Source organism: Ochotona curzoniae, unplaced genomic scaffold (genome assembly GCF_017591425.1).
Source record: "Ochotona curzoniae isolate NIBS_2020 unplaced genomic scaffold, NIBS_Ocur_1.0 contig_2404, whole genome shotgun sequence".
In the NCBI taxonomy this organism is placed as follows: domain Eukaryota; kingdom Metazoa; phylum Chordata; class Mammalia; order Lagomorpha; family Ochotonidae; genus Ochotona; species Ochotona curzoniae.
In genome coordinates, this window is record NW_024465451.1 from 5473688 (window position 1) to 5496877 (window position 23190).

At 41.4% G+C, this 23190-nt stretch overlaps 1 protein-coding gene across 2 annotated transcripts in view; it reads left to right on the top strand.

Annotated features, from left to right (window-relative positions):
* Nucleotides 1-2533: 2533 nt before the first annotated feature.
* The window catches only part of ZMYM4 (zinc finger MYM-type containing 4), a 132418-nt gene continuing 111761 nt past the window's right edge, over nucleotides 2534-23190 (top strand). Inside the window, exon 1 of one of the 2 annotated variants that reach the window (XM_040974189.1) lies at nucleotides 2534-2918. In XM_040974189.1, coding sequence (XP_040830123.1) covers nucleotides 2871-2918 — 48 coding nt within the window. In that variant the 5' untranslated portion in view covers nucleotides 2534-2870. The remainder of the gene's footprint in view (nucleotides 2919-23190) is intronic. The other variant, XM_040974190.1, reaches the window with a different exon arrangement.

Here is a 23190-nt window from a genome sequence, read left to right on the forward strand (position 1 = left end):
CAACAACAACAACAAATTACACCTCCATGAAAAAACACACCGAGTAACCAAAACATGGGTGACAAAAAGAAGATACAAAAGTCTCCTGGGAAAAATGATGCCACCATATAATCCACGAGCCAGCAATGAATTAGACAAGAGAAAAGAGAGTATTTGAAATAAATAAAACTGAAATAGAAAACATCAAAACATATGGGATACAGCCAAAACAAAACAAAACAAATACAGTATGGATCAGATTATTGAAGTTACACTTTTTGAAGAAAAAGTAATAATGCTAACACATTGTGTTAGGAACCAGAAGTGCCCTAAGTGATATTAACAAATTAAATCCATCTTTCAGAAGAGAAACCAAGGCACATTAACTTGCCTGAGACTGTCCAGCTATTACAGTTAGAAGCCAAATATGTTATCTGTGCAACAGATTTCTCCAGGCCAGCGATGTACAACTTCCAGTTCATGATATTTTCAATCATGCAGGAGGCACAAGGCCCTGATTTATTTTGGCCTCTGCTGAATGATCTTGAAACTCCTTTGTAACATTGTGGTTGACTTTATAATGTCAGCTGCATGTATGCTTGTGCATTTTCCAACATGCACAAATTCTCAAAGACTCAACACCTTCATCAAACCACTAGAAACAGCCTGTTGTGGAAGAAGCCTGAGGCTGAGGGTCAAGATGCCCGTCCACTCCTGATGGTTACTAATCCTCTGTGTCATGTCAAATGAGTTATATCTCCTGTGGGCCTCACTCAGGGTGGTTTCATGTTTAAAATGTGGAGTTGTACTAAATCTGCGTTTGGAGAAACTCAAGTTTTTCCAGCGATGGGAGGGATCATGAGTGAAGGGGAAAAAACACAGTCTAAGGCGAGGTTGGGTGAGACATGATTTTATTTCATGAGAATATTCTACTTACTGTTCATTGAACAGATGGGAACTACTAGATCTTTCACATACCCTCACTCCCTGGAACTTTTTTCTCTGGGATTGTCTTTATATCCCTTCCCTGTCCTAGACATGTAAATAATTGGTCTAACATGCTTTAAAAAATTCTGGCTAATATATGTATGTGTGTGTATAATATATATCATGTATAACATACATTATATACAAAATATATAACATGTATATTATATATTAAGTTACATATGGCACATTCGATATGCATATATTAAATTATATATGATATATTAAATATAAATTAAATTTCTGGCATATATATATTCTGGCTTTTATATATATATATATATATATATATTTTTTTTTTTTCTTTCCTACTTTCATCTAACCAAGACTGAAATGTAAGATGAATCAACAAAAGGGCCAACATGGATAATTTTCAGCAATTTCACAGTTTTCAGTAAAATGTCATAGGCTAGGAAACTCTCCTGCTCAAAAAAGTTATGAAGGGGCATGCTGAAGTCAAGTCTCATGACCAACTATGTCTCCTACGTTACCATTATGAATTCCATTCATCAGGGCCTCCCCCCCTCCCCCCCACTTTAGGCCTGGGAAAAAAGAATGAAGAGAAGAAGAATGAATTAAAGTCCTCATCCTCCTCAGTCCTCGTCTATTTAGAACACATCTTAGGCTTCAGGGAAAACAAATCTCAAATCTGCTGATTTTTGGTTTTGACAACAAGATGTCCATCCCTTACATCAGATTCTTAAGTTCCTTCACGGAGGCGAATGACACGGAACACCTGCCAGACACGACACATCTTCACAGGGGAATGGTAATGTTCTTGCATTATCATGACATCTTCATTTTTAGTCTCCTGTGGATATCGGGTTTAAATGAACACGTCTTGCTGTCAAGGCGGCTCGGTGCGTTGAAAACTCTGGCTGACTGCGGTTGACGTCTTGATTCTGATTCCCTGCCAGCCACGCGGAATGCAGGCACAAATTTCTTCGCAGGAGAAGGATGCGATCTTGCCATTGGGAGCACTGGGTAGATGACGGTTCCTAAAATCTTCCCCCATGTTGATGTTGCGCTCTCTCTAGTTGCTGGTTCAGTCTTGGACATCACCGAAAGGATGTGATCTTGAGCTTGGCTTCTGGGAGGTCGCCCTTGATAAGTCTCTGCCAACGCTTCTGCTCATGCTGTCCAAAGGCAAGCCAAGTTGGTTTTCCTTGAGGGGACCATTTTCTTCTCCATTTGGCTGGGATTCTTCACTTTAGGTGAGTCCATGGATAACTTTGGCTCAACATTATTCTCTTTTCTACAGAACCTCTGTGGTCAGGTGTAAGAAGGTGATGCGGCCCCCTCACTGACATTTCACCCAACTGTCCAATTTGTTCTCCCATTGTTTTTTTTTTTTTTTTTTTTCCATTCCTCCTCCATCACTTCGTCATGGCCCCTTTAAGGGAGCGGCCATAGTTGAGTGGTGGGAGCAGCTGCTGGCAGCCAAGAGACTTGCAGGATTTGGCCTACCCTGGGCCACTCACCGCGCACGCTCAGGACCGGGGGCTTGGTGGGAAAGGGAGGAGGGGCTTAAGGTGCGCCTGCGCATCAGGGGCGCGCGCAAGGGGCTGATTTGGTGATCCCTTTAAGAAACCGCAGGCGGAGGAATTTCTCTGAGAGAAAATAATCCTACTTACGGGGCCCCTTGGAGGCCATTAACCCCCCGAGTCCCGGCCCCCCCGTGCCCGGGCAGGCCCTACTGCCCACACGCGCACCCGTGGGAGCTCGAGACCGGCGGCCCCGCGCGCGGCATCCGCCCCCTCCCGCTCTCCGCGCCAGGCCCGCCCGGGTCCCGGGAAGCCGCTGCCGCGAGGCGGCCGTGCCTGCAGTGTGGGCGGGGGCCGGGGGCCCGAGAGGTGCCGCCGCCACCGCGCCGGGAGCCGCTGCGGTTCCAAGCGGGGCCCAACATGGCGGAGAGAGAGGTGGAGTCCGGCCCCCGAAAGAGGGTAGGTGAGGTGAGGCAAGAAGTCGGGCGGCGGGGGGGCGGGGCGCGGCCCGGGAGCGGGGCCGAGGCTGGGAAGGAGCCAGCTGCGGGGCGCGTGGAGGGGGTCGTCGAGGCCCCGGCTGAGGAGGAGAGGTTGCGGGCAGGTCTGAGGCAAGCTGGGGTTCGGGAGCGCGCTGGCCACTGGTCCTCCCCGCCACACACACCCCTCGGCAGGTGGGACAAAGATTTGCTGCTGGCCGGGAGGGGGAGGGGCGGGGGCTGTGGTTCGTGTCCCCCTCCCCCTCCGCCCCCTCCAACACCTTGCAGCCCCCCGGGCTCGGGCTGTCTCGGACCCGGGAAGGGAAGGTGTCAGGCTCTCGAGCACATCCTTACTTCCATGGAAGTTTAGACGGCGAGAGGTCAGGTGGGGGGTTGGGGGTTGGTGGCGGCGGGAACAAGTCTTGGAGGGGGTGGTCTCTGCAGCGGTCCCCGTAGGGCTGTTAACACCAGTGTGAATTTCCTTTCCTGCCGCCTTTCCCCTCCCCCTCATGAGCCAAGTGGAGGTGGTACTCCTCTTCTTACCTGGGAACCCGTGGGGTCTTCGGCGTGTCCTGCAGGAGGAGAAGCATTTGGGGCCACCCTAAAGGTCACATTCTAGTTCAGCCCCTACTCGCGCTTCGGAACGTGGAGGAGTGTGACAAGTTCGATCATAACAAGAATGTACCCAACCAACCTGCAGAGGTGCAAGGAGTTCTCCACAGGAGTTGTGGAAAGTTTGTCTTGAGACTTTTAAAATGTAATCCCCAGTGATTTTTTTTTTGTTGTTGTTGTTCGTTTGTTTTGCTGGAGAACAATACTATGTGCTAAGCAATATTTCTTCCAGACTTGATTTGCTCACCCTCCCCTCCCTTGAGTAAGTTAAACACCGAGTTTCTTATCTGGAATCTTCCTTTGGGAATTAGCCCAGTTAAGCCAGCAGGGTGGGCAAATTACTAGTACTAGTTATCTTGGTTGAGCAGGCTCTTGCCGATTAACCTAGAAAGGGCACTGTCATAGTGATACGACAACTTTCTGGGCCTACTGTGTGCCTGGCATTGTGGTGTTTTGTGCCAAGTTTTACCTTACTGGAACTACAAAAAAGCCCATTTGCACAAGAGGAAATGTAGCTGCGGAGGGGTTAAGTCATTTGCTTCGGATCAGACTGCTAGATAAGAGATTGGAACTGTGATTTGAATTCAGGTTTGTCACAACTGTGGTACCTGTGATGGCTGCTTCCTTCAAAGCTTTGATTATAAACAACACAAACAAGTATCAAGTGTTCTTTCTCCAATGCTTTATTAGGAACGTATTTAAAACTGTCCAGCAGAGTTGAAAAAACTTGCAGGGAGCATCGTGTACCCAGCCACCCTGATTTTGCCATTAACATTTAACTGTATGCTTGTTTGATCACATTTTTAACTGTCCATCCTTTTCATCATGCATATTATTCTGAATTTACTGCATTTGAATGTAGAATTTTCAGCAATTAAAATTTAATGTTGGTAGATTTAGGTTTGCAAAATGTTAGATTTTCTTCTTGCAATAATTAGTCTTAGACAGAGCAGTTTAAACTTATGATATGTCCAAATAGTTTGCTTGGTATAAATATTGAGTATAGAATACATGTGTTTTTAAATTTTTAAGTTGTTCTTTAAGCTGTAATCAGTTTTATAATGGATCCACATTTTGCTTCAGTGAAGGTATATGGTATATTGTCTACAGATTAAAATATAGGCTAAATTACTATAAATTTATAGGCTATAAATTTATATGTAAATTACCAAATGTATAAATAAAATATATAGAATAACTGTTAATTTAGGGAGGTCTCTGCATCCATCAAAAGCTGTTGTCATTTACCTTGTAAATAAGATGTTCTAGAGCTTTCTAAAAAGCATTGATGCAATATATTCAACTAGATTTTTGTGTATGTTCTTGTAATATGTTTAAAAGATGTCAGTGACAGCAAATTTTAATATTTTTAACAGCATGCAGAATACATAACTGCCATCCAAGTTTCCCCCTTTTATTTTGTCAGCTTCCTTGTGAAGGAAGATTACGTTCAAGATCCATAATCTATTTTGTACTGGATATTGATAGGAATGTTTGATCGGATTGCTTTACGTAGTCCAAGTTTTTGTGTGTGTGTCATGCTCCATGTGAATTCCATATGTGAATCCAGCAGATTAGTGTGATTATGCAGTGCAATTTCATTTTGAGTAATTTGACTATCTTGAGGCAATTATATTTATCTACATAGATCTAGATAGTAGCGGGTTACTTAATTTGAAGTTGCACTGCTGATATGGTATTGTGCTTAAGATGCTTATTGTCTTTGACCTTCGGAGTCACACCTTTCTGTGAGAAAGTTTAGCACTGCTATTAGTTGATGAGTTCTGTTCTGGGCCTTGTGATACGGTGTTATGACCTGTCCTTGAAGTTATGAACTGCTTTAGAGTTGGGGGTCTTTTTATTCCTTTTTTCATCCTCTTAATACTTGTGGCGTCTGTGGAATGGGAACTCAAAACCGTTTTACTGATTTTTGCTAAATTTACCTGTTAAAACAGAGACCCAGTGGCTTGGGTACAAGGCACTTCGCTTTGTAATTTTATGGTCTGACGTAGAATGTCTCATGCCATTCTTTACATCCTGAGACTGTGGTCTCCTGATGATTCTGGACTGTGGCTCAATGAGAGGACTGCACTTTAAGACCATGGATTAGCAACCTTTAAGTCTGCATAAACGTCTTCAGTGTCTCACTCTCACCCGTGTGGGCAATACGAGTGCTAGGTATGATCCAGACAATTGATTCAATTATATTCAGACTAAACCTGATTCCACTTCCTGATTTGGGAACATGGAGTTGAGTATGTAGGAGAAACTGCAAGGAGAACCCAGTTCCTATCTTACTGCTTGTAAATGAAGACCAGTGTTAAACATACACACAGAATAAGTTATTTTAAAGATGCTCTTACTGAATTTTTTAAGATTTTTTTTTTCCTAACATACATTTTAAGGTTCATTAAGTAGGCTTGTTATGGATAGGTGAATTATTTGTGTATGGTTCTTCAAATAACCAGTGTGTTACAAAGTATGAAGTCCAAATCTGGTGGCCATATTTTGATGTAAAATTCTTATCTTTTCCAACTTTACATAAAAATAATAACTTTCACAAATGTATATGCTACTATCTGCCTGTTCTAGAAGAAACTCAAACACTCTGTGTATTAGATTTTGAAGGTAAATATTTTGCTTTTAAAAAAAGTAGGAAACCTATATCTGAGTGATAAGTTTTGTAAAAAAAAAAAAAATGGACTTTTCTCCCTGCACATGCATGAACAATGGGTGTACTTGTGTGTGTATAAACAAAGTTATAGAGGATATATTTAGGTGATAGGATAGCTGGAAAGCAAAATAGAAAAAGTGGGGTCAACATTTCACAAAGTAGAAAACGTACAGTATGATAGTAAGCAAAAACAAACTGTAAAATAGGAAGTACATTTGAAAGCATTAATTTTTGTTATGTGATGGGCTTATGGATGCATTTTAGATTTTATTTTAATATAATTACGAGATTGATCCCTCTTAATTCTTTAATGAACCTTTTATTTGTAAATGCATTTTTTTTTAACATGATTGTATGTATCATTAAGATATTTGCAGTTTCTGTCTGACAGTATAAAGCATCTGCTTTAGGAATACATTCTCTGTATAGAGACTTATCGAAGAGGCCATCCTGGTGTAGACAATAATCCTGTGTCGTTTTTCACAGTTTATTGTCTCGTCTCTAGGAGCGGATCTGTAAATGTTGATAATACTTGGTTTAGAGGTGCTTAACTGCTGGTTAGTACTCTAAATACAGATGTAATATATATTTCAGTTCTCCTTAATTCCATGAGGTATGATCCAGTTTTAACTAAGAGATTTACTGGAGATCACAATGGAATTGGCTAATCGAGAATCAAGTATTGCTTGGAAGTTGCACCATTTAATACATGATAGAGTTAAAGTGTTCGTGTGTACAGATATTTATGGTTATTATCATTTAAGAAAATACATTTTAATCTGGATTTATGTGTATTGTGTTACTTACATCTAAATTAAATTGATATAAATTATTTATCAAGAAGGATCAAATCAACTTTTCCTAAGAAACATTTTTTTGAAATCAGTTGAAAGCATTTCACATAGCTGTTAAGAAAATGCACACTAAGTATTTTTCACAATTTATTTTCAAAAGTAATTGTGTTCCTTTGGAAAGACAAATAATTTTCTTAAGTAAACAAAGTAAAAGTTGGTAAAATCGCAATTTGTATAAATTTTTAGTAGGCTTTTTGAATTCTGTATTAGATGACCAATCACTGTGTAAAGAAGACCCTTTCTTGGTTAAGATTTATTTATGTATTTGAAAGACTGACTTACAGAGAAGTGTGGGAGGGAGACAAAGATCTTCCATCTCCTGGTTCACTCCCTGGTGGCCGCAACAGCCGGGCCTGGGCCAGGCTGAAGCCAGGAGCCAGGATTTTCTTCTGGGCCTCCCATGTGGGTGCAGGGGCCCAAGCACTTGGTCTTCCTCCACTGCTTTTCCTGATGCATTGGCAGGGAGCTGGATTGGCAGTGGGGTAGCTGAAACTCCCACTAGAGCCCATATGAGATGATGGCGCCAGAGCCAGTGTCTTTACAGATTGTGCTGCAGTGCTGACTCCAAGATTATTTTTGTTAACCCTGCAATAAATTTACTTTATCATGAATTAACTGTATAACTCAAATTGTTTCAGTAAAGAGAAGGGAAAGGAAGATATAGAATAGGATTTAGTCATTACTAATATTTAACTGTTGAGTTTAATATAAAACAGCATTTTCAGGTGATTCAACCTATAAGTTAGGATGAGGGCATTTTATTTTATTTTATTTATATTTTGTTTACTGCCATCAAGATTTTATTATATTTTGACAATCTTTACATAGTTAATTAGGGTAAGAACGTTCAAGGGCTACAGGAAAGAGGATAATACTAGTATGTTTTCCGTATTGTTTTCTTCATGTTTAAAGGGGGATATTAAGGGAGAAGACCCACCCAGACTCCCAGCCTCCCCAGGTCTCGGATGTAGGGCATGCTCTGAGGTTCTTGCTCAAGTGGTTTTGATGTTTCAACAGTTATGAATCGCTGCCAGTCTTGCCACTCCAAGCACTATGAGGTTGTTGAAAAATCCACTGATTGACATAGTGGATGTGGGCATTTTATAGTCGCTGTATGATATAGTGTGTCTGTCTTTTTTTTTAAGATTTATTTCTTTTTATTGTAAAGTGAGATATACTGGAGGAGGAGAGACAGAGAGGAAAATCTTCCGTCTGTTCAATCATTCCCCAAGTGGCTGCAACGGATGGAGTTGAGCTGATCCTGAAGCCAGGAGCCAAGAACCTCCTCCAGGTCTCTGCAACGGCCAGAACTGAGCTGATCCAAAGTCCGGAGCCTCTTCCAGGTCTCCCACTCGGGTGTAGGGTCCCAAGGCTTTGGGCCATCCTCGACTACTTTCCCAGGCCACAAGCAGAGAGCTGGATGGGAAGTGGACCTGTTGGAGTTAGAACTGGCACCCATAAAGTATCCTGGCGCTTGCAAGGTGAGGACTTCAGCTGCTAGGCAACTGCACAAGGCCTTTCCCAACATTTCTGACACATTTAGCTTTTTAATTTTTTTTGTAGACACAAATATGTACATTTGAAACCAAAAGAATAAAATTATATTTTATAATTCCATATCAAGTGCAAATGTGGATATAATAAATCCCATGTTCCTATTACCTAATTGTGACAACTAAAGAAAGCATTAAGCAATTTCTGCCATTTTACCATTGTGGTCTACGAAGCTCTCACATGCATTTGTGCTTCCCTTCCATCATTCTCTTTCTCTTTCTCTCTCTGTTTAAATAACATCAGTGTCTGGTGGTGCTAGTCTTGTAGTCCAGCAGCTAAAATCCTTGCCTTGGACATGCTAAGATTCCATATTGGGCGCCAGGTTTAATCCCAGTGGTCTCGCTTCCCATGCAGCTCCCTGCTTGTGGCCTGGGAAAGCAGTCGAGGATGGCCCAAAGCCTTGGGACCCTGCACCCGTGTGGGAGACCCGGAAGAGCTCATGACTCCTGGCTTCTGATCATCTCAGCTCCGGCCATTGCAGTCACTTGGGGAGTGAACCATCAGATGGACAATCTTCCTCTCTGTCTCTCCTATCTGTATATCTGCTTTTCCAATAAAAATAAATAAATCTTTAAAAAAAAGTCATTTTGTATTTGGTGTTTAAATCACTTTCCACCCAGGCTTTATACATTGAAAGGCAATGCAGAAAAGTGTGGAAATTGGATTTGAAAGACATTTTTATTTTGGTGGAAAAGATTTTGGAAATACATCTATGTTTTGTTAATGATACTTTTCTGAATTTTTTGAAGGCCCTGAAAATCATTTAGTTGATTTGCCTCTTAAGTTTTTCTTTGCCTTAGCATCATCTTCCTTTACCCAGGCATCGTTCTTCCTGACCTATCCTCTCTCTTGATTTTCCCTCTGCTTTGAATTTGCTTAAAAAATAGGTCATTCACTGGGCCTAGCGCTATAGTCTAGTGCACCTTGCATGCACTGGGATCCCATATGGACACTGGTTCTAACCCCAGAAGCCCTGCTTCCCATCCAGCTCCCTGCTTGGCCTGGGAAAACAGTTGAGGACGTCCCATGGCCTTGGGACCCTGCACCCGTGTGGGAGACCTGGAAGAGGCTCCTGGCTCCTGATCGGTGCAGCTCCAGCTGTTGCGGCCTCTTGGGGAGTGAATCATCAGACAGAAGATCTTTTTCCTCTATCTCCTTCATTCTATATATCTGACTTTGCAATAAAAAGAAATAAATCATAAGAAAATAGGTCATTCATCCAGTAGAATCTCCTGCATTCTAGACTGCACTGTTTGAATCCATGCTTCTTGACACTGCCTTTGTCCCACATATTAGTAGTTAAATATAGAATAATTGTTTTCAACTTGGGCTGAAACTTTAATTATCCTGATTCCCAGGCCATGTTTCAGATCAGCTGCTCAACCCATGGGATTTATTTTTATTGGAAAGGAAGAATTTTTTAAAAAAGGTTTATTTGTTTGTATTGGAAAGTCAGCTATACAGACAGGAGGAGAAACAGAGAGGAAGCTCTTCCCTCAGATGATTCATCCCCAAGTGGCCGCTATGGCTGGAGCTGAGCCAATCCCAAGCTAGGAGCCTCTTAAAGGTCTCCCATGCAGGCACAGAATCCCAAATCCTTGGGCTGTCCTGGACTGCTTCCTAGGCCAGAAGCAGTGAGGTGAATGGGAAGTGGGGCTGCCGGGACACTGGATTAGGACCTACGCCCATATGGGATCCCAGGCGTGTTCAAGGTGAAGACTTCAGCCGCTAGGCCACGCCTCTGGGCCCAGTAGTAAATTTATTAACAGCGATGTTTTTACTTTGGACAATCTGAGAACCTCCCAGATAATTAAAGAGCTATTTCTGTGTAGCGGTGCATTGTTCAGTTTCTCTTTTGCATTTTGCTATAAGCAGCAAGGAGAAATCAAGCTTGCACCTTCAACATTTTGCTTGGAAATCTAGGTTAAATCCAGGCTCACTGCTTTAAGTTTTCCATTTTCTGATCAACATGGGGACAAAATTCCACTGTTTCCTTCACATTATAACAGTGATTACTTTTCTTCCAGTTAACAGTCACATACGCTTTCTGAGACCCCCAACTAAATATTTAATCAGAATGTTGACATTAACATGTGTTTTTTGAGACAGTGAATGCCTCCTTTTATTTGTTACAATCTTTTTAAATTCTTACCAGAAATCCATATTTCTAGCACCTGCTGCTTCTGAAGGCAGTCTTATCATTTTTTTAAAAACATGCTTCTGAAAACTCTTCTAGCTCAGTTCTTTTTCTTTCTTTCTTTTTTTTTTTTTAAAGATTTATTGTATAGGCAGATCAGATTGACAGAGAGATAGAAAAATCTTCTGTCTGTTGATTCACTCTCCAAATGGTCACAATGGTCAGAGCTGAGCTGGTCTGAACCAGGAGCCAAGATCTTCTGGGTCTCCCACATGGGTTCAGCGTCCCAAGGCTTTGGGCTGTCCTGCACTGCTTTCCCAGGCTGCAGGCAGGGAGCTGGATGGGAAATGGAGCAGTTGGGACACAAATTGGTGTCTGTATATCCTGGTGCTTGCAAGGTGAGGATTTAGCCATTGTACTCAGCTAGTTCCACACTTTTAGGTATTTGTTACAGCAGTTCTCCACTTACATTTAAGAACATCTGTATTGATTTCCTCAGTTTGCTGCAGCAAATTATCACAAAGTTAGTGGCTTGAAACTACAGACATTTATTGTTTAAAAGTTTTGGAAGATAAGTGCAAAGCTAAGGTTGCATTTCTTTCATTAATCTTTAGGGCGAAATCGTTTTCAACCTTTGTTGCCTCCGCTGTTCCTTGTTTTGTGGTGGCATTATTCCAGTCTTTGTCCTTTGGCCTTCTCTCTTTGCCTTTCTGTCTCCTAAGCACCGTCTCCTTTAGATTTAGGGCCTGCTTAATCCAGGGTGATGTTATATCTGCAAAGAAAATTATTACAAGATTAGATTCTGGACCAGCCAGTCACTGAAAGATAGAAACTGCATCTTTTTTTTTTTTTTTTTAATTATATTTGGAATCTTAGGTTCTTGAAAGAGACTAGATTATTAGTTACTAGAGGTGGGCTGGTAGAGGAAACTGGGAGATGTTGACCAAAAAGGTAGAGAAGTTGCAGTTAGGATGAAAAATGTTTAAGGTAATGGACATGTTAACTTGATTCAGCTATACCACACTGTACCTATATCATGTTTAGCTGTATAGCTCATGATTATATTTGATCATAATTTGTTGCAAAATAAAGAAAAATGTACAGAAGAAAAACAATTTTAGTTGTGTAGTTCAGTGACACTAAGTACTTGCCCAAACTTGTGCAGCTGTCTCTACAGTCTCTCTGCCTCCGGCACAGAACTGCTCAAAGCATATGTCTCATATGTTTCTCTACCCCCTATTTTTTGTAAACTTACTTCCTATGGAGTTGCTTTTTGTAGATATTTCATATAAATGAAATTAGATAATATTTGCCCTTAGGTTCTTGATTTATTTTACTTATCATATTTTTAAGGTTCGTTCAGTTGTAGCACGTATCAGAAATTCCTTTTTTTTTTTAATGTTAGCTGTAGCTTTTTTTGTAATACATTTTTTTTTAATTTTGATAATTTTATATAGTTGATTAGGGCACAAAGGATCAAGGGTTACAGGAAAGTGGGTAAGACCATTGTTTCCACATTTTTGTTGTTTGTATCTGGGATAAAGGGGGAGATAAAGGGAGAAGCCCCACCCAGCCTCCCACCCATCCCATGTCCCCGATGTGGGGCATGCTCTGAGGGTCCTGTTCAAACAGTTCTGATAGTTCAGCAGTTCTGAATTGGTGCTAGTCTCACCGTTCCAAGCATGATGAAATCTCTTGAAAATCCACTGGCTGACATAGTTTCTTCAGCAGTTCAGTTGGAGGGATCCCCAAAGAAACTTTGTCTGAGGTGATCCCAGACCAGATTCTTATGTGTGAATGTCAGTACTTAGTCTGGCACAGTCCCTCACCCCAATCAGCTTATGCATATGCTGGTGGTTGCAGTTGCTGGGTCAGTTCTGTTTCCAGCCCTGTCTTCTGCACAAACCGATAAGTGTTGCATTCCAGCCCAATCCTACCCACTTCACATTCGGCCCTCATGCAAACCAGTGGGAATTGCAGCCTAGTCAGAGCAACTCCCCATAACCACCACCGGGCTTGTCCCCTGCCCTGGTTCCCATGCTTGTCAGTGTGTACTGCAGACTTATCTAGTCTGTCCCACATCCTGTTTAGCTCTCGGACATATCAATGTACATTGAAGCCTAGTTCAACCCAACCAGCCCTACTTTCCAGCCCACACACATACTCGTAGGTGCCTTTCTGTCTAGTCACTCCTGCCCCAAGCCTGGTTTTCATGCTGTCCAGTGGAAGTGGTAACCGAAGAGGGAGGAGCCCACTGTTTCCCTACTGGGTCACTCCCACTCCAAGATTATGCATGCACTCTCTAGGTGGTTCTGCAGTTTAACTTGATAGAATTAACCCCCATGCCAGCCTCTGCCAGCTGATGCTGTGGCAAAGCCTAGCCAACCCTCACCCACTCTAATTTATGCTTGCACCAGTCGGAACAGTCAACCCATCCTGGCTTTTCCCTGATTTAGCTCACATGAGGCCCACAGGTATTATAGCCTTGCCTGATCTACCCCCATCCCAAGTCACACTCTTCAGGGGGAGTGGCTGTCCAGCAGAAGAGTCCACATTTCCCCTACCGGCTTTGCTTCCTCCCTCCTTGGTTCTCACATGTGCTGGTTGGCCACTGTGGCCACATCTGGTATGGCTCACCTCACCTTGGCATTCCATAAAGTACACTGGTTTGTGTCGCGACCAAACCTGGCCCGATCCACACTCTATTCTGGTGTTCAGATTCACCAGCAGGTGATGTGAACTGGTTCAGCCTGGTCTTCCTCTGACCTATGCTAAATATATGCTGGTGGGTATCTTTCTCTTGCCTGGTCTGGGTTGCTCCTTATCATGGTTCTTGTGCTCACCTGCAGGGACTATGTCCTGCCAGAAGAGTTGCCCAGGTTCCTTCATCAGAACTTCTCCCTATAGGCCAGCCCTACTTAGTCCACCTCCTGTCCTGGCAGTAACAGTGGCCTTTCCTTGCTGGCCTTCAATCCATTGCTGTTCTAACTGTTGAATGTTTCAGCCCAGCCAAGGCTCGTCCATACCCAGACATGGCTCACACAGAGACCTAGCCTTTTCTGTCCTACATTTACCCAGGTTCTCCGGAGCCCCAGATGGTACTGGAGTCTAGCCTGGTTGGTTGGGTGCATCCAGCCCCAGTTAACACTTGTTCCAAGGGATACTGCAGCCATATCCAGACCAGAACTCAGCTCCCACTATTGCCCCCAAAACTACCAGTGGGAACCTCAACCCAGCAAGGGTATAATTTCATAGCTCCCCAACTGGGTCTATTCCCAGCCCATCATATAGTTTGCAAATGTTTTCTCCCATTCAGTGAGTTGATGCTTCGTTCTTGTAATAGTGTCTTTTGATGTATGAAAGTTTAAATTTTAGTGAATTAAAATTTTGTTAGTTTTGTATCTTGTGATTTTTTGATGGCATATTTAAGCAATTACTATTTTTAATGACTTATGTATTTGAAAGTGTTACACAGAAAGAGAAAGAGTGTGTGTGTTCTTTTCACCTGCCAAATCACTTCCCAGATGGCCACAAGGTTGGGACTGGGCCGAGGCTTTTGGGTGTGGCCTCAGTCGTTGTGGCCAGCTGGAGGAGAACCAGAGGATGGAAGATCTCTGTTCTTCAAATAAGTAAAATGTAAAAAATTATTGTCAAATCCAAGATACTGTAGATTTTAGATTTTAATCTTTTTTTCTAGGAGTTTTATGATTCAATATTCTAATTTAGTTATTTGATTGCTCCAGAGTTAATTTTTGTATATAGTACAAAGTAGGAGTCCAGTTCCATTATTATTATTATTGTTGTTGTTATGATTTTAGTTTTAATGATTTATTTATTTGAAAGGCAGCATTAGTGAGAGAGGTCTCTCATCTGCTCCCCAAATGGCCAAATTGGCTGGGGCAGGCTGATGTTAAGTTCAAGGAGCTTCTTTCAGGTCTTCCAAATGGATGCAGGATCCCTCTTTTTTTTTTTTCAAATTTATTTATTTTTATTGGAAAGCAGACATACAGAAAGGAGGAGAGACAGAGGAAGATCTTCCGTCCGATGGTTCACTCTCCAAGCAGCCACAACGGCTGGAGCTGAGCTGATCCAAAGCCAGGAGCCAGGAGCTCTTCCAGGTGTCTCACACAGGTGCAGGGTCCCAAGGCTTTGGGCCATCCTTGACTGCTTTCCCAGGCCACAAGCAGGGAGCTGGATGGGAAGTGGAGCTGCTGGGATTAGAACTGGCACCCACATGGGATCCCGGCGTGTTCATGGCAAGGACTTTAGCCACTATGCTAACGCGCTGGGCCCGGATGCAGGATCTCAAGCACTAAGGAATATTGGGGATTTGGGTCAGAAGTGGAGCAACCAGGACTTGAACCAGAATCAATATAGGATGCTGGTGTTACAGGTATAGGTTTCAGCCACCTAACCACAATTCTGGCCCCAGTTACATTTTTTTGTATGTGAATATCCTATTTTCCCTGTACCTTTTGTTGAGTTTTCTTTTCTCTTTGAATGATCTTGACATCTTTATTGAAGGTCAGTTTACCATTGTACAGTTATTCAGGTTGGCTGTCTAACAAATTACCGCAGGTTGAGTGGGTTAAACAAGTTTATTTCTCTTAGTTCTAGAGGTTGGGGAATCTAAGATCAAGGTTTCTACAAGACAGTTTTCATTTGCAAACATCTTCTCTTGGTTTGTAGGTGGCTGTCTGCTTTGTTTCCATGACTTCTCAGTGTGTGTAAAGTCTGGTGCATCTCTTACAAGAACATTAATCCTGTCATGAGAGCTTTGTCTTTATATCGTGTCTAGCTCTGTCTCCAAATAACCTCATTTCCAAATAGCATGCAATTGGAGGTTACGGTTTGAACATAGAAATTTTATAATGTAGTGTACAAATTTAGTTGTTAACAACTACAAATATAAGCATTTGTTATTGTACTCTTACTTATCTACATTGGTCTGTATGCCTTATTGCGTCATGCCATTTTGATATATTTATTTGGTGGTAGAGTTGAATTGGGATGTGTGAGTTCTCTAACTTTGATTTCTTTTTCAAGTTTGTTTTGTCTATTTGGGGTAAATTGAAATTCTAAATGAAAGACTTTTTTCCCATGGATTTCTGGAAAAAAAAAAAGCCTGCTAAGATTTTAATGGAGACTGAATTTGTAAATCAAGGGAAGTATTTTCTTGTTAATATTATCTTTCAATCCATGAACATGGGATGTCTTTTTACTTATCTTAGTTTTCAGCTTCTTTCAGTAGTATTTTGTACAAGTCTTCCAAAAGTCTCATGCCTTCTTGGTTAAATTATTCATAAGTTGGCCTGGTGCAAAATGGCTCAATTGGCTAAACCTCTAGCTTCAAGCACCAGGATCCCATGTGGGCACTGGTTGTATCCCAGCTGCTCCAGTTTCCATCCAGCTCCATGCTTAATGGCCTAGGAAAGTAGTGGAGGGTGACCCAAACCCTTGGTACCTTGTACCTGCGTGGGAGACCCGAAAAAAGCTCCTGGTCGTGGTTTCAGATCACTTACCTCCTGCTGCTCACTTGGAGAGTGAACCAGTGGATGGAAGATCATTTTCTCTGTGTTTCCTTTCTTCTGTAAATCTCTCTTTTTAAAAAAAGATTTATTTTATTTTTATTGGAAAGTCAGCTATACATAGAGGAGGAGAGACAAAGAGGAAGATCTTTCATCCGATGATTCACTCCCCAAGTGAGTGCAACGGCCGATGCTGTGCCGATTCAAAGCCAGGAGCTTAGAACCTCCTCCAGGTCTCCAGTTGTCCAATTTGTTCTGCCCTCCATGGTACTAGATGTCCCCTGCAGTCAACAATGAACTGGTTTTCACGTCTTTCATGTTCATCTTGGAATGCCGTCCACTGTACAGGGCTCAGCAGATGTGGAGACCCAATTCTGACACATGCACTCCACGCTCAGACCACATGTCCTGTAATTTTCCCCGTGGTTAGAGTTCTGAGTCCAGCGATCCTCTTGGGGCGTTCCCCAAAGAAACCTCACCAAAGATTACCCCGACCTGACTGGAGATCCAGAAGAAGCTTCTGTCTCCCACCTTTGGACTGACCCAGTTTTGGCTGTTAAAACCATCCGGGGAGTGATCCAGTGGATAGAAGATCTTTTTGTCTTAACCCCTGTCTCTGTAATGTTGATTTAAAAGTAAAATACAGTTTTTATAAAAGAAGGAACCCACCTGTGAAATTCAAAGAACTAAGCATTAACATCAAAGAACTGACATGAAACTGAAGTTCATCCTGTAAATTGAAGCTTTTGAGTTAATAAACAATTGGCACAAAGTTTTGATCTTTTCTAAACAATTTATTTACTTTCAAATGTTATGTAGACCTTTGCAGGTCTGTGGGCAGGAAGGGAAGGGATAGGGAAAAACTCTTCTCTCCCTCTTGACTTCAGGGAGGCGGGAATGTTGCTCTGCTCCTTGCCACAAGATCACATCAGCACCAGGACACAGACGATCCCCTGATTTTGTCCCAGAAACCCTGATGGGGAAAGAATGTCCTGAAGGTGCTAACATCAGAAATAACAATGCAGTTTTGATCAAAATTTTCTAATTGGTATTTTTTTTTAAAGTTTTATTTATTTCTGTTGGAAAGCCAGATTTATAGAGAAAAGGAGATACAGAGAATAAGATCTTCCATCCAATGATTCAATCCCCAGGCGACTGCACTAGCTAGAGCTGAGATGATCTGAAGCCTAGAGCCTGGAGCTCTTCCAGGTCTTGCATGTGGGTGCAGGGTCCCGAGGCTTTGGGCTGTCCTCAACTGCTTTCTCAGGCCACAAGCAAGGAGCAGGGCAGCCAGGTTACTTACTGGGGTCCATATGGGATCCTAGCATGTGCAAAGCAAGCACTTTAGCCACTAGGTTATGGTGCTGGGTCTTGTCTTTTTCTTAATGTGATTAAATTGTTCCAGGTAATGGGAAGATGTCATGTGCTAATTATTTAAAAATAAAGATGTTGTGTGCTAAGTTAGTTTTTGTAATTTCTCAAGGAAAAACAATTTTGTGAATTTATGAGAGGGTTTAAGTATTTGTTAATGTTCTGATTGCTTAGGAAGAACTGAGTTGTATAAAATGCAATATAATGAACACATTTTACTGCTCACCTGTAACTGTTTAAATGTGATCAACGTATAGCCCCTTCATCTTTCCATAATTCTTGTTAGAACATGCTGATTGAATGATGTTTAATATTTGCTATGCCACTGCTAGCCCCAAGACTCCTTCCTTTTTAATATGGCTGTTAATGGTTCCCATGAATTGCTTCTGCAATTCATTTTTGATCCCTTTTACAAAACTGGTGTTATTCCCTAAGCCTGTGCTTTTCCTGGGAAATCTCTTCTATATTAGTAATTTTGCCAGCTATCCATTAAATACATTGGGTAATTTTCTTTTCACTTTTTTGCTTCTCTTTTGAGACTCAAAATCTTTATTTCCAGACTACACTTTCAGTTGTCTTGCTGTTTCATGATTTTGTAAATTCACTATGCTTAAAACTGAACCCTTGTTTTGTGTTCCATTACCAGTTGCTTTCTCAAACAGGATCCTCTCTGTCTTAACTAGTTTTTCTTCATATTTTCTCTACTTTTTGGCTACTAGTCCCCCAAGTTAGAAACCTGAGTTGGTTCATATCCTGGCTGCTCCACTTCGCATCCAGTTCCCTTCTTGTGTCCTGAAAAGCAATAGAAGATGGGCAAATCTTGGGAACCTGCACCTGTGTGGGAGACCCAGAAGATGCTCCTGGCTTCAAATAGGCTTAGCTGTGGCTGTTGTGGCTACTTGGGGAGTGAACCAGTGGATGGAAGATCTTTCTCTATCTTCTTTCTGTAAATCTGACTTTCCAAGAAAAATCTTTAAAAAAAAATCCTGAATATTTTTCTTATTATCCACTTATGATTGCTAACTAACCCTGTTGAGACTGTATCAACTATGATTTTTTTTGAAGATTTTTTTTTTTTTATTACAAAGTCAGATATACAGAGAGGAGGACAGACAGAGAGGAAGATCTTCCGCCTGATGATTCACTCCCCAAGTGACTGCAATGGCCGGTACTTGCGCCGATCCGAAGCTGGGAACCAGGAACTTTTTCCGGGTATCCCACACAGGTGCAGGGTTCCAAGGCTTTGGGCTATCCTCGACTGCTTTCCCAGACCACAAGCAGGGAGCTGGATGGGAAGTGGAGCTGCTGGGATTAGAAGCGGCACCCATAAGGGATCCCGGGCGTGTTCAAGGCGAGGACTTTAGCCTCTAGGCCACGCCTCTGGCCCTCAACTATGATTTTTAAAAACCCTTTTGCTTTAACTGTCCCCACCTATTGTGGAACTCATTCTGCTTGGTTTGTCTTTTAACTTTTTTTGCCCATAGAGCTCTTTTTCTTCTCTTTTTTCCAACTGTTTCCTCTGTCCTGTTCATTGTTACATGCTGGAGCCTTTTTTATATTTGTAAATCAAGTTGTTGCTTCGTTAATTCTATTTCAGTTCCCTCCTGATAGGTTTGTCCCTGTGTCAAACAGCTTGACCCCGACTCCCCTTTGCAATTATCATTCGTGGGATAGCTTTTCCTGATCAGATTGCTTTTATCCGGCTAGCCTTGTTCGGAGTGCTACTTGTGTCCTCCCTAGGTGGTGATAAAATCATTGACCGAGATCTGGCAATAGTTCTTTTAACTGAGCATAATGGTTCCCAGTTGGGACCATTTTGCTGTAAATGGTAGAATTTCATTCCTTTATGTGGCTGTGTTATATTCCCTGGAGTAGGTGTACCAGTTTTTTTTTTAACTTTTTTTTTTATTATTATCATTTTATGATATAGTTTCACAGGCCCTGGGATTTCATTTAATTCTTCCCTAAATCTCCTCTCCCCCATGGAGTTCCTCTGTATTATTACCATAATATAGTTCTTCTTAAACAGTCATATGCCAATTATTGCAGGCACGGGCAGAGAATCCAACATCCTATCGTCAAGATATAGTTAACAGTTTCATTGGGAGTCCATCTTTGATCTGGAGGTAGAGATACATACTGCATTGTATTCTGACATCTGGATATAATTTTCTTCATTACACAGTTACTATACATCCCCTTAAATGAAAAGCCATAATACAAAATCAACAACAGGAAGAAAAACAGAAATTTACAATGCCATGAAGTTAAATGACATGCTGCTAGAAATGATAGTCTCTGTTACACAGTTACTACACATCCCCTTAAATGAAAATCTGATTGACTAATGTGCTACTGATTGACTAATGTGTCATTGAAGAAATGAAAAAAAAAATCAAGAACCTCCTTGAAGAAAATGATGCTTCTGTATGATTTATGAGTCAGTGAAGAATTTAATGAGGAAGAAAGTGTTTTTGGAGAGATGAAGCTTAAAAAAAAAATCAGAAGATGGAACAAGTTAATCAACCACCTCAGCTATAGGTTGGCAACAAAATACTGGGCAAATAGAGACGCTATGATGGACAATGTCAATCAGTGGATTTTTCAATGACCTCATTGTGTTTGGAGAGGCGAGATTGGCAGCAATTCATAACTGGTAAACTATTGAAACCACTTGAGCAAGTGTCTCAGAGCATGGGTGAGAAACCGGGTGGGGCTTCTCCCTCAATATCCCCCTTTACCTCAGATACATGAAGGAAACAATATAGAAATAATAATCTTACCCACCTTCCTGTAACAAAAAAAAAATCCATGAGATACAGTTTTAGCTGATCTGCGTTGGTGAAATGTGCTTTCTGTAGGCAACAAATAGATGGATTTTGTTTCTTAAATCCAGTCCACTAGTCTATGACGTTTGATTGAAAAGTTTAAGCCATTTGCATTGATATGAATGGATGGTAATTTGGTCCTGTCATTTTAACAATGGGTTGTTCATTGGTTTAGTTTTCTTTTTTTTTAAAGATTTATTTTTATTTTTTTTTTTCATTGGAAAGGCAGATATACAGAGAGGAGAGACAGAGAGGAAGATCTTCTGTCCGATGATTCACTCCCCAAGTGAGCGCAACGGTCGATGCTATGCCGATCCGAAGCCAGGAGCCTCTTCCGGGTCTCCCACGTGGGTGCAGGGTCCCAAAGCTTTGGACCATCCTCGACTGCTTTCCCAGGCCACAAGCAGGGAGCTGGAAGGGAAGCGGGGCAGCCGGGATTAGAACCGGCACCCATATGGGATCCCGGGCGTGCAAGGTGAGGACCTTAACCACTTGCGCCACCGCGCCGGGCCCATTGGTTTAGTTTTCAGTCGTTATTTTATTGGGATGTTCTTCACATTTGCCTTTGGTTTTGGTGGGTGCTATTCCTCTTCTCTGTCAAGAGAACATGTTTAAATAGCCTTTGTAGGGCAAATTTGGAAGAGGCATATCCTTTTAACTTATCAAAGACAAAGAAAAGTTTTGTTGGGGACTTTATCCTGGGCCGACAATTTTTTGATTTTAGATTCTGAAATATGTCACTGTGTTCTTTTCTGGCCTGTAGAGTTTCCTGTGAATTTAATTGGCATTCCTTTATATGTCAATTGGTTCTTTTCACGTGCACATTTAAGAATCTTTTCTTTATGTTCAGTTGAAGAGAGCTTGGTTATCATTTGTCCTGGTGAAGATCGTTTTTGTTCAAGCCTGTTGGGAGTTCTGTGCCTCTCCTGGATGTTGTTTTCTAATTCTTTTTCTAGATTTGGAAAATTTTCCTTTAATATTTGGTTAAATTCATTGTTAAATCCAGCTTCTCTTTCTCCTATAACTCTTACATTTGACCTTTTAATAGTGTCTTTTAATTCTTGGAAAATTTTTTTAGCTTGACCCAGCTCTGCTATGAGCTTGTTGTTTCCCCCTGCTGACAGGAAATATTCTTATAATTCTGAGTTTCTTTGTTCTGTTTCATTCATTCTGTTTTGGAGACTCTCCACTGTACTTTTAATTTGCTGCACTCTATTCTTCATTTCTGATATATCAGCTTTCATTTGATTCATTTCCGGTGTGACATATTCCTTAAATTACTTCAACTCCTGCATTACGTGCGTCTTGTTGTTGAAAAGAAGTTTCATAGGAAGTGTTTTGAATTATGTGTCCCCCATTTTCTCCATGTCTTCCTCAGTGAACTCTGAGGTTGGCAAAGGGCTGCTCCTTTGCAGATGAGTCTTCAGTAATATTCATTGTGTCTTTGTCTCTTCTTTTACTCTTGGTCATTGTACTTCTAGTTATCAGATTCTTCTCCTTTGGGCAGGTTTCTAAGTTGTGTCACCCACAGGTCTACAGCTTGATTTTACTTATTGCAGTTGGTACATGGCTCTTTGTTTGCAGTCACTTGTGTCATTCCCTCCAGCGAGTTCCATGTCTGGGTTCTTATTGTTAGATTTCCACCATGGTCTCAGTAGCCCCAGTTCCTGGCTCACCAGTCTCCACCTCCTGTGATATCAAGCAGGGAGCTGGATGGGAAGTGGGGCCTGCCGATGCCAGAGACCAGCTCCAGCTGACTGAGAGCTTGCAAAGGATGCGTGGATCGGCAAGATGATAGGAAGAGATAAGACACAGACCACTATGGCATGATGCTCATAATGGACAACTCAGAAAAGTTGCCCTCTTTATTTGTACATAAATCATCACAAGCTTTTGCACAACATCCAATTGTTTCATTTTCACTTCATGGTTAAGAGAATACAAAAAACAATCCTAAGGCAAATATTTTCAACAAACCATTACTCATTGAAACCTGCAGTCACCTGGCTGAAGCCAGGAACTTCACAGTTGACAGTGCATATGGTTACATAGTGACAAGTAGTTTACTTATACTCAAAATCAATTTTCACTAAACACAATCAAACTAATATTGCCTAAAATATTAAGAGTACAGAATTAAAAAATCATAAATGAAAGGATTTTATAAAAGTATATCACATAGATTCTTTGCTAATTCTTATAATCAAATCATGCATTAATTACCGTCACCTTCACCTAGTGCCAATTCAGTTGTTTTTCATTCTTTTGTTAAAGGGCAGTGAAATGGATCAAGGCAGCTCAGCCAATCTACAAACAGAGGGCTTTTACAAGAAACTTTCTTTTATCTATAAACTGTTTTCTTTCCCTAAATGTAAGTGCCAATGTAAGATTGAGTTTTCAAACCATTTTGAGGGGGTTCACATCTATTTCCTTATAAAAGATGCCCCATATACTTTTGCTTTCTGTGGTGAGAAACTAAAATGCGTCATATCATGTGTTGTAACAGTTCGAGGTGTATGGTAAGCAAACTCTTTGTACCTCCATGATTGCCATCTGTTGCAAGATGTTATCAAGCCATTTCTTAAGGAAAACATTACTTATACCAGGGCAAACTTCAGGACAAAAGTGGGCACATAACAGGATGTTTGGAAACATAGTGGGCTCAATTGTATACTTTTAGCAGTGTGTCATCGCCTTACTGTTACT